The sequence below is a fragment of the Muscardinus avellanarius genome (assembly GCF_963383645.1).
Source record: "Muscardinus avellanarius genome assembly, chromosome: 3".
Classification (NCBI taxonomy): Eukaryota; Metazoa; Chordata; class Mammalia; order Rodentia; family Gliridae; genus Muscardinus; species Muscardinus avellanarius.
Window position 1 is genome coordinate 66,134,881 of NC_137788.1, and position 11,447 is coordinate 66,146,327.

Here is an 11,447-nt window from a genome sequence, read left to right on the forward strand (position 1 = left end):
GTTAACAGGAGGCCTCAGTTATTTCCTACGTGGGCCTCTCCAGGGGATGTTTGTTTTCACAGCTGGTCCCCCCCAAAAAATGAATGATATATAAGAGCAAAGGACATACCCCAGCAAGCCAGAAGCTATGGGGCCTTGACAGGGCCTTTGCATGGGACCTGGCCTTCCACTGCACTTTGCTGGCCACAGGAGTCGTCCCAGATTCCGTCTTGGAGGGCAGGACACAGGAGTGTAAATGTCAGTACATAAGAAGCATTGAGGGCCATCCTGAAGGATGGTTATCACAAAGGTCAAATGGCTTACCTTGTGAATGACAAAATCCTCTCAATCCACCTCAGCATGGACTCAAGTGCCTCTTTCCCTCTGTACACCTCTTCAAAACATGAAAATATTTCTTCACCTAGTCTCCCGCCCATCTCTAGAAAGCCCTAATACTTCTGTATGATATCACCCTAGTATCTATGAGCAGTTAAGCTATTTTTTGTTAGCAGTATATTTCTCATGTTTAATGATGAGCCACTAATGATAAAGTTGTGACACTTATGGTGAAAGTATATATGAAATTATAATGTTTTCTTGATTCCACAGAGGAAAAAAAGTTATTGATCTCCATTCCTATGCTCCATTTGATATATCTTGAAAACAGGAATAGATATTTAAATGCTGAATGTAGATAAGGAATAAAGAGTCACAGGGCTTGATTATGCCTATCTACAGTATATCACTTACTATTAGACCTCAAGAAAGTAATGTTTTCATATCATCTCAATTTCATTATATGTAAAATGCAAAAGATGCCTCCATGCTGACAAAAGTCTGAATTCAAAGTAGGAACAAAGCTCTGTTGTACCTATATACATATTTATACACATATGTCTATATAATTCTTGACTTGTATGGAATATATATCCTCAAATAATAAAAGTAACTAAATTCTCTACAGACATAATTATCCTTGGCAACACTACTCACCTCTTACTGCATCATCCCTCCAACAACTCTGTAAATACTGAGCCTTCTAACTCCAACACCCTATGACGTACTCACTACTGTAAAAAAGGGCTGATGTCACAAACACATTGTGCTACAGTGTCACTAAGGTCCAGACCCCATTCCTAGTGACAGCATCCCTGAAATACTACCAGCCTCTGAAGAGCTGCTAAGTAGGAGAATGACGAAAGTCCCAAAGGTACAGAATTATTTGTGTATTTTTCATTATTAATCCTTAGAAAAAAATAAAAAAGGCAGACAGTTTAGAGGTGGGAGTAGTCAATAGAGAGTTCTAAAATAATTATTGTTTATGTCTTTCTTAAACATCGGGGTATCTTCTAGGCACAAATGCTTGAGGTGAAGAAAAGTATCCAACAGATCTCATTTCCCCCTTGCCGACATTTCCGCAGGAAAATTTGAGACCCAAGTGCATAATTTCCCTGCTAACTGGGAAGTAGCTCCTTGCTAACTGTCAAATAGCTCCCTCCGACAAGTGGTAGTTATCATTAATATTTTCATGCTATTTTCATGTCTGAGGTATATAATCCATAAGAATAACCTCCTGATGATTAAGTAAAATTCAAAGAGATCCTTTAAAAGACTGTATGCTTTTATTGTTACAGATGTGTCACTGGTAAAAGATCAGTCAAAATCACAGGTGCCCTGTTTTCAAGCCCCTTTGTGCTTGAATTAGAGCATTTCTCTTAAAACACTCTTACCTCAGGCTTTCAGTTCTCTTGGCAAACTCATGAATTGTCTGATGATGTCTCAGAGCCTTTCTCATGTCTCCTTTTACATCATTATTCTCCTTTCTTGGGCCTTCTGTTACCTAGGAGCCTCTTAGGCTGCCTATTGCATGATCATGGTCCAAACCCTTCTCAGTCCCTCCTTCCTCCATTAAAATACAGTTTTCCAAGACTTACTCTCTTTAAGAGGCTTGCTAGGTAGGTGACTAAGCTTAGTATCTGTAATAAAATGTTGACTTATTCCTCATTTACTCCAGAATTGTTTTAAAGCAAAGATTTCTAGAGATGCTATCAGGATCTCAATTCAAAATGTTTCAGATATCTTTGGTGAATAGTACAAGGGGATATGTGAGTACAGTTGGACCTTTTTACCAAAGTTAAGTCTATTAGGTCACTTCACTTGACCTAGGAAGTTGATGCAAAAAAGCTATTGTTTTTGGAATTATCTTTCAGGTTAGGAACACAGACCCAAGCACTGAATCCCCAAGGAATTTCCACTTCACTTAAAATCTACATGCCTAGCCCGAAGCAATGACATATGCCTATAATTCCAGTATTTGGAAGGCTGATACAGGAGGATCAAAGATTCAAGACCAGCTTCAGTAACTTAGCAAGACTCTCCGCAACATAGCTAGATCCTGTTTCAAAAATAATAAATAAAAAGGACTGGGGGTATAGATATGTTATGGAATGCTTCTTTACTCAACCCCCAGTACCAAAGGAAGGAAGGAAGGAAGGAAGGAAGGAAGGAAGGAAGGAAGGAAGGAAGGAAAGAAGGAAGGAAGGAAGGAATTTATGTTCCTTTTTAGAACTCAAAAGATCTAGCCTCTGTCTACCTTGCACAGGCCACTTGAGGCAAATTGGCCTTTCCTCTGCCCTTGAACCTACTGAACAGCAATCATTCCTGCCTGAAGGCCTGAAGTATGACCTTCTATTTCTTGACACACAAATTACTCTTGGTCATTTGTTTCCCAATGCAAAAGTCATCTCTGCAGAATCTAAAGTAAACTTTCAACCACTTTCTAGTATATCACCCTGTTCTATGTCTTCATAGTATCAGTCACTATATAAAATTTTCTGGGCCAGGTGTGGTGGCGCATACTTGTAATCCCAGCACTTGGGAGGCTGCGATAGGAGGATTGCACAGGTTCAAAGCCAGCCTCAGCCACTTAGTGAGGCTCTCAGCAACTCACTGAGACCCTGTTTCCAAATAAAATATAAAGTAAGTCTGGGAGTATAGCCCAGAGATAGAAAGCCCCTGGGTTCCGCCCCCAGGACCACCAAAAAAAAAAAAAAAAATTCTGATCTATGTATTTGTTTACCTGCCCCTTCCAGGCCCCCTCTTGGACTCTTCAAGATCAATCCTGCTTATCATTGTATCCTAGTGTTTTGCACAGAACCTAGTACATATTCAGCATTCAATAAATATGTGTTGATGGAAAGAATGAATAGATGACTCAAGTATACTTACTTTTAATCTTTTATTCAGTTACTTACTAAGAAGTCTTTGTTATACTAATATTGGAAAGGGGTGTCCAGGGAGGGTATTAATATCACCATAACTGTAACTAGCGCATACTTGTAAGATTTATATTGATCATGGACTACAGCATTTTTATTTTAAAATTGTAAATATTGCATTGATAAAGACTCCATTGCCTTTTTGAAAAGCTATCCTTTTGATGAGATGTCAAAAATGAATGCTAGTGTTTCCTTGAGAAATCCCACCAAGGGATCTTATTCTTCTGTCTGTGTTAAGAAACTGCATTTCCCTTTGACACTGTTAGAGATACGTTGTCTCTATTGTTAGGACTTTAGAAGCCAATGAGCAACTTGCCTGTCACAAGATCCAACAAATGATCTTTCCCTGTATGCAGTGCAGCTAAGCAAAGAAGCAGCTCTCAGAAGGGGAAAGTCAACACAGCATGGAATATTGCTAACCAAGATGGTTTATTATCCAGCAAAGTTCACCCCGCTAGTCTCCCTCCTGGAATTTTTTTTGTCTACCATGCAGACCCAGTATAGTTGGCTACATCTTAAAAGCAGATGTCTAAGAGCATTTGATCAAGCTCATACATAGTCAGGAGCTTTTGTACAGCTCTCCTCTTAAAAGACAAAATTAAGCAAGTCAATGGATTTCAACTTCCTAGTTTTGCTTCTATCACCCACAAAATATTATAATTCACTCTGCTAAAATAAAACTCCAAGGATTTTACAAGTGTCTTTTGTTCGAAGAAATATGACACGAACTGATTTTTAAAATAACAAGAACTCAACATTAGCAAAGAGAGGAAAACACAAGTCAATAAGAGCTAAATAATGTCACTTTTCCTTTAAAAATGTGTAGCATGAGAAAACCTTATTTTTAAAGAACTACAATGAAATTTCTTGAGACCACTTGTTCTAAGCAAGCTTAGTTATTAACTCTTCTGGGTGAACTGTTAACACTTAAATGACTAAAGTGCTATTAACTACTATTGTTAAATTATTTTACTACCAACTTAAATTTACTTAAGAAAATATACACAATTCTATCTTGGCATATAAAACAAAAACTTTGTGTTTTGAGGGGAAAGAGGGAGAAAGAGGAGTTGTCTTTTTCTTTAAATCTTGTATATGAGCTCACTTATTAATCTGGTCTCGTTTGTGTCTTTTTGCGTGTCTGCCAACACATTAATCTGGAGGGTAAGGTTGTCTCTAGCTACCAGCTTACTGTAAAACTGCAAGAATTTTTGCGATCTTCATGGACCATTTTCAATCTGCAAGGTTTGGGGTGGGTATGAAATGTCTTTCTGCCAATGGACAGTCACATCAGCAGTGCTGAAAACCAATCCTTCTGTTTTGCTCATGATGCCATATGGTTCCATAAAAAAGGAGCGAACCAAAATTGTAGCCAGTGCACCTTGTCAGGATGGGTTTAGACAAATCCTCTGATATTATGATAAAGTATTTGTAGATAAATATGTTCTCTCATTCTTTATTCATCTGCCTCTATAGACATACTAGTTAATGAGTGAGCAGAGGTTTAAGCCCTCTACTATTTCACAGATGATATAATGCATTGCAGTAAAATTGCTATATGTAGGCTGTAGTTTCAACAACAAAAAAGTCCCATGATCTGCAAACACGTCTTTCACAGAATTAAGGACTCTGATTTTAACCCTTTTCCAATAAACAATTTGAGTAGTCAAGAACAATTAAAATGCAAGCTGGAGAAAAAAAAAAAAAGATAAAGTTGTGTCCCCTAGTGACCTCTGGAATGGACTTAAGCTCTTATCAGCCGTGCTGAGGAGGAAAAGCAGAAAGCACACTGAAGCCCAGCATGCTACTGTAGACCAAGCCAACAAATCCAGTAGCCTCCAACTGCTCTCTCAGACTAGAGGTGCGATTTTATATAACCCCACGGCGAAATAAGTCTCTGCCTTCCCCGCCATCCGGACCACTGGGTCAAAATCCAACTTCAAACACCGCCACTGCCTCCTCGCCCACAACCCCAGGTTGGGTTTCCTGCCTGCACAGCCTTCCTCGCAGCGGATGGTGTCAAAGTCGACTTCCACCTCTCCGCGGTGCTGCAGACACCCCCGCCGGCTTTGCTAGTCCCCAGCCGGAGCGAGGGAGCGAGCGGGCGAGCAGCGACCTTTGCGAGTCAGTGCTCAGGGCGCGCGCAGTGGAGCACCTGCTTCGCTGGCTCCCAGCTCTCCAAGCCCCAAGGACGCCCCCCTGCTCCGCCGCCCGGGGCAGGACTCAGCACAGGAGGCTCCTTCCACAGTCCCGCCCCGGACCGTGCGGCAAGGGCTCAAGTCGCCCCAGCAACAGCAATTCCTGGTTCTCCCCGCTCTCGCCCCCCCCCCAACTTTTTAACTTGGGAAGCCCTGGTTCCAAAGGAGCAACAGGGGATAACTCGGCCCGAGTCGCTGCCCGTCCCCACGGGTTGGGAAGGAGGCAGTAGCCTGCAGGGACCTGGGTGGTAGGCAGTGACCTGGCCAGACAGCTCCTCCGGATGCAGAAAGGATGCAGAACTTGGCACCCAGGGATGAAGAGGCAGGCGGAGCGGGGCATTGGGAAGAAAGAATAGAAGAGACGACAAATATAATAATAATAATAATAATAATAATAATAATAATAATAATAATATACAGACGAGAGGGAGAGGGAGAAGAAGAGAGGAGAGAGAGAGAGAGACACGCTAGGAGCCACAAGTCGCTCTTCTCGCCACTGCCCTGCGGGGAGAAGGTGCAACAGATTGATGCCCCAGCAAAGTAGGAAAGGGGTGGGGTGACTGGAGAGTCTCCAGGTTTCTTCAGGTTATCAAAGGAGGGCAAACTCCTTCCAGAGTGTACCCGGAGGCAAAGGGAGATGAAGCCGCACCGAGGTCCCCCCAGCTCCCGGAGAAGGCGAACTCTCCCCGGCAGGCAGCCCTGCACTTCGCCAGCCCCCCGTAAACAGGCCCGCGGAGGGCAGGAGTGGGGGGAGCCGGGGTGGAGAGGGACTCACCCTTGACGCTGGGGGGTTTTCTCTTCCTGGCCATCTTCGGCCCCTTCCCTCCCCGGGCCCCCTGGCGGTTTCCTCCGGCGGCGGTGCACCCGGGCTCGGCGTGCCCGCGAGCTCGGCCGCGGCTCTGGGCTCAGCGAGCTCTTTGTTGCTGTGATGGCATCTGCGCGGCTGCGGCGGCGGCCGGGCTGCGCGCTCGGCTCGGCTCGGCTCGGCTGGGGTGGGCGCCGCCGCCCCTCGCCCTCGGCGCCCGGAGCCCCCAGCCCGCGCTGCTGCGGCTGTGCGGCGCCTACTGCCGGAGGGGGCAGCGCCCAGCGCCGAGCTGACCTCCCCTCCCTGCCCCCACCCGGTGTCCCGTCTGGGCCGCCAGACCCCCTCCTGCCCGCCTCACCCTGCCGCAGCTACGGGGGTGGCGGCGGGGAGCCGGGGGGAAGCGGGGAGACCGAGGCCATGAGGGGCCGGGGAGGAGGAAGCCAGGCAGCCCGAGCCTGCTGGAGCCTGCGCTCGGCCGGCCTGCCTCGGGGCCTCCGAACCCCCCCAGGCGGCGGTACCCCGCGGGCTCGCCAAAGGTGCCCATCTTCACAGAATATATACTCCTGTGGCCAGGCAGGGCCCGCGCCAGCGTCCGGCTCCGTCCTCCTCCTCCGGGACAGGGAACCCGAATTCCACGCGGGAGCCCAGCCCCGGGGCGCGCAGCTGCCTCTGTCCCTCCCGAGTGGAGAAGGGAAGGGGAGAGAGGGATGCTGGAGAGAAGAGAGAAAATAAATTCCAGAGGCAGCCACCCCCGCCACCCCGCCAGACCCTGCAAAATATCATCTTGCTCTGGCTCCAAAACTTAACAGTGAGGACGCTGGGTCGTTCCCAGGGGACAGTAGCAAACCAAGGGAAAGTTCACGCTCCCAGGTGTTGGAGGGATTGGGAGGAGGAGGCGTGGTTGCTCGGCCTCCAGGTGAAACTTCTTGCAGTGGCCAGCAAGCGTGGGAAAGTTTAGTTGTTGTTGCGGGAGCTGTCCTCCTCTCCGGTGCTGATGAGGGATAAGAAAGAATCCCTCCTTTGTCACCGAGACTGTAGGGTAGTCAACTGTTTAAGACCCTTCTGAAAAGGTAAAGGAGCAGCCAGCTTTAAAAGAATGGAAGAAAGGGTAGAATGGGAAGGGGGCAGTAGTGTATGCCACTATGGGGGAAAAGGCTACATCTTTTATCTCCTCCCCCCCTCCAATGCTGAAGCTGAGGTTTACACCCTAATTGTGGGTATGTTGGGGTACTGGGAGCGGAAACCAGAGCATTCTACCTCCGAGCTACACCCCCGGTGCTATTTTTTTAGTCTTTTTATTTTATTTTTTTTAAACAGTCTCACTGAGTTGCGGAGGGCCTCGCTAGTAGCTGAGGCTGTCCTCAAGCCGCGATCCTCGGGTCTCCTCTGCCTCCCGAACGCTGGAATTACAAGCTTGTGCCACCACACCCCGTGTGTGTGTGTGTGTGTGTGTGTGTGTGTGTGTGTGTGTGTGTGTGTGTTGAGTTCCCAACTCAACCTGGTTATCTAATTCAGTGATTTAATTCAATATAACTATATAATGTACCATACTGATGCAAATATTCTGAAGAACATTAGTGAAATACCCAGTTTCTCTCACAACAAAGGTATGAATAAGAAATAAGACACAAACAAGTTTATTTTTTCAAAAGTTGGACTTGGGCAGCAGAAACAAAAGAATTTCAGGTTTGTGGCCAGCCTCAGCAATTTAATGGATGGGGAGGACCTCTGGGTTCAACCTTCAGTACAAAAAAAAAAAAGAAAAGAAAAGAAAAAGAAAGAAGCATAGCCGGGCATGGTGGCGCACGCTTGTCATCCCAGCGCTTGGGAGGCCGAGACAGGAGAATCACACAGGCTCAAAGGCAGCCTCAGCTACTTAGGGTCCCACCAAGTTGCTGAGAGCCTCACTGTTTCCAAATAAAATACTTAAAAAAAAATAGGTCTGGGAGTATAGTCTGGAGGTTCTACCCACCAAAAAAAAAAAAAAAAAAAGAACAGGGTGGGAAATGAAATGAAATACACCAAGTGGTGTGTATGTATCACTTTGAATCTCACTATGATGTATAATTACAATTCACCAAGAAAAGTATAAAAATTTAGGAATAAATGATTCATTACTGACCAAGAAAACTTCAATTGCCTTAAAATCTTAGAGGTCATACAAGAAGGAAACTTGACACAAATGTTCTCAAATGTAATAAAACAATCATAAAATTTACATCTGACCATTGAGTAGAAAAGCCAAATGAAACTTTTCTAAAATGGCAGTAATAAAAAAAAAACAATTTTGCTGACTCATCATGGAGGAAAAATTAAGTCTTTTTAATAGCCTCTTTGTGAAAATGATACTACAACATCAATGCCATATGAACAGGCAATTAAAAAGTATATAATCAAAAATATAAAGAAGCCAGGCATGGTGTTGTAATCCCAGTATTTAGGAGGTTGAGAGAGGAGGATCAAAGGTTTAAGGATAGGATAGTCTCAGCAACTTAGTGAGGTACTCGGCAACTTAGCAAGACAGGTTCCAAAATAAATAAATAAATAAATAAATAAATAAATAAATAAATAAATAAATAAATAATAAGGCTGGGGGTATACCCTGGAGGTAGAAGGCCCCTGGGTTTTACCCCAGTAACACACACACACACACACACACACACACACACACACACGCACACACACGCACACATATGCTGGGTGTGGTGGCGTACATCTGTTATCCCAGGATTTAAGAGGCTGAGACAGGGGATCACAAGTATGGTGCCAGACTCAACAACTTAGCAAGACCCAGTTTCCAAATAAAAAATAAAATAGGGCTTTTGGGTGTACCTTAGAGGTAGAATGTCAGTATTCACTTTCCAACACCACAAAAAATGAATAAATAAAAACATATTTTTAAAAAGGTTGGGCACTTCAATAAAAAAAACAATGTCACTTTTTAAGATTTAGTAATATTTAATATGATGTCATATTTTCCAGCTTTAAATTTTAGTTTTTAAAATTATATTAATTCAATATATTTTCTTTTTTTACTCTAAATAATTATTCACGGAGGCAGAGACTGGAGGAGCATGGTTCATGGACAGCCGCAGCTATTTAGTGAGGCCCCTTGCAACTTAGTGAGACTCTGTTTCAAAAATAAAAAATAGCCGGGTGCGAGACCGCCACAGAGGAGTGGGGATCTGTTCGCCTCGCCGCAGCTGGAAGCTGGTGAGAAAGAACCGTGATGTTCCGGATCGAGGGCCTTGCGCTGAAGCTGGACCCGGAGGAGATGAAACGGAAGATGCGCGAGGAAGTGATCTGCTCCATACGGAACTTCCTCATCTACGTGGCCTTGCTATGAGTCACTCCGTTTATCTTAAAGAAATTGGACAGCATATGAAGATTGGGCATCACACTGTGACTGCATAATATGAAGAACTTGGTTACAGTTTATCTTCTGTCTGCTAATGAATAGGCCCAAATGGTGTAAGAGACTCTTTGATTGAATGGACTAAAAATTCTACTTTTCAAGAACAAGTAGGACTGTGGTAACTGACCTTCATAACTAAAATATAAAACTATTTGGGAAGTTTGAAAAGACATCTTGGAGTCATAGTGTGCTCTTATACCTGTGATATTTGGCCTCTGTGAGTGTTGGTATAATTGTAAATAATGTCAAACTCCATTTTCTAGGAAGTTAAATATAAGAAAATTACGTCTGAGAAAATAAAATAAAATAAAATAAAAAATAAAAAACTAGGGCTTAGCCAGGCACTTGGGAGGTGGAGACAGGAGGATCGCACTGGTTCGAAGCCAGCCTCGCTGTTTCCAAATAAAAATATAAAATAGGTCTGGGAATGTAGCCCGGAGGTAGAAAGGTTTCCAGGTACCCCAGTACCAAAAAAAAAAAAAAAAAAAAAAAAAAAAAATTAGGGCTGGGAGTATCTCTCAGGGGTAGAATGCCTCTGGAGTCTATCCCCAGTACTGCAAAAATAAATAAATAAAAATAAAAATAAAAATACTTAAAGTCTGGACTGGTGATGCATGCATGCCTGTAAGAACAGTATTTGGGAGGCTGAGACAAGAGGATCACAAGTTCAATGACAGCCTCAGCAAGTAGTGAGACTCTCATCAATCTAGCAAGACTATGTTTTAAAAAGTAAAACTAGATTTGAGGGCGTAGCTCAGAAGTAGAATATCTCTGGGTTCAATCTCTAGTACCACACACACACACACACACACACACACACACACACACACAGACACTAAAATAATAATAAAATGCACACTAGATATCAAGGAATTAGTACAAAGAAAAGATTAGAAAATATCTAAATTTTGTTCCAGAAGTATATACCTAGTATGTGCAAAGTCCTTGATTTGATCCCCAGAACCATTTTTTTTTCTTGTGGTACTAGGGAATGAACCGAAGGGCATTCTACCTCTGAGTTATATTCCCAGTGCTATATTTTATTCTTTATTTTGAAACAGGGTCTCACTAAGTTGTAGAGGGCCTCACTAAGTAGCTGAGGCTAGCCGTGAACCTCAATCCTTCTGTCTTAGCCTCCCAAGTATTGAGATTACAAGCCTGTGCCACCACGCCAAGCCCCCAGAACCATTTTGAAAAGTCAATTTTTGCCAGGCATAGTGACACACAACTGTAATCTCAGCGCTTGGAAAGCTGAGACTGGAGGATATCAGGTTTAAGGACAGCCTCCGCAATTTAGTGAGGCCCTTTACAACCCACCACGATCCTGTTTCAAAATAAAAACTAAAAAAGGGCTGGTGGTATAGCTCTGAGGTAGAACACCCCTGGTTTCAATCCCCAGCATCACACACAAAAAGTCAATTTTTATATTTGCTACATCTTGAAATGACAATATACATAACTTGATTGTATTTTCATTTTTATAATTTTTATTTGTGCATTGTAATTATACATGATAGACTCGTAATGACACATTGACATATTGTACATTTGGATTTTAAACCAACCTAGTGTTCAAATAAGTAATATTATTAAATGCATGAGAAGTGAATATTTATAAACTTCTATTGGGAGTATATATAAGAACATTTTCTAGGAGACATTTTTGAGACTATATACCAAAAAAACTAAAATATGAACTTACAAAATGTGATGGTTAATCTTGGTTGCCAATTAGACTGAATTAAGAAGATGCATAGAAAATCAATATAGCA

At 43.3% G+C, this 11,447-nt stretch overlaps 1 protein-coding gene and 1 pseudogene across 2 annotated transcripts in view; one reads left to right on the top strand and one right to left on the bottom strand.

The window, feature by feature from the left end:
- SLC44A5 (solute carrier family 44 member 5) overlaps positions 1–6,264 on the bottom strand; it is a gene marked incomplete at both ends in the record, with an annotated part of 384,719 nt that extends 378,455 nt beyond the window's left edge. The window contains one exon of the mRNA XM_080691446.1: positions 6,231–6,264. Within this exon, the coding sequence (XP_080547572.1) occupies positions 6,231–6,264 (34 nt within the window). The remainder of the gene's footprint in view (positions 1–6,230) is intronic.
- A 3,225-nt stretch (positions 6,265–9,489) lies between these two features.
- Positions 9,490–9,645, top strand: LOC308259603 (mitochondrial import receptor subunit TOM5 homolog; annotated as a pseudogene). The gene has a single exon. The product of its transcript is annotated as a mitochondrial import receptor subunit TOM5 homolog (transcript).
- Positions 9,646–11,447: the final 1,802 nt, after the last annotated feature.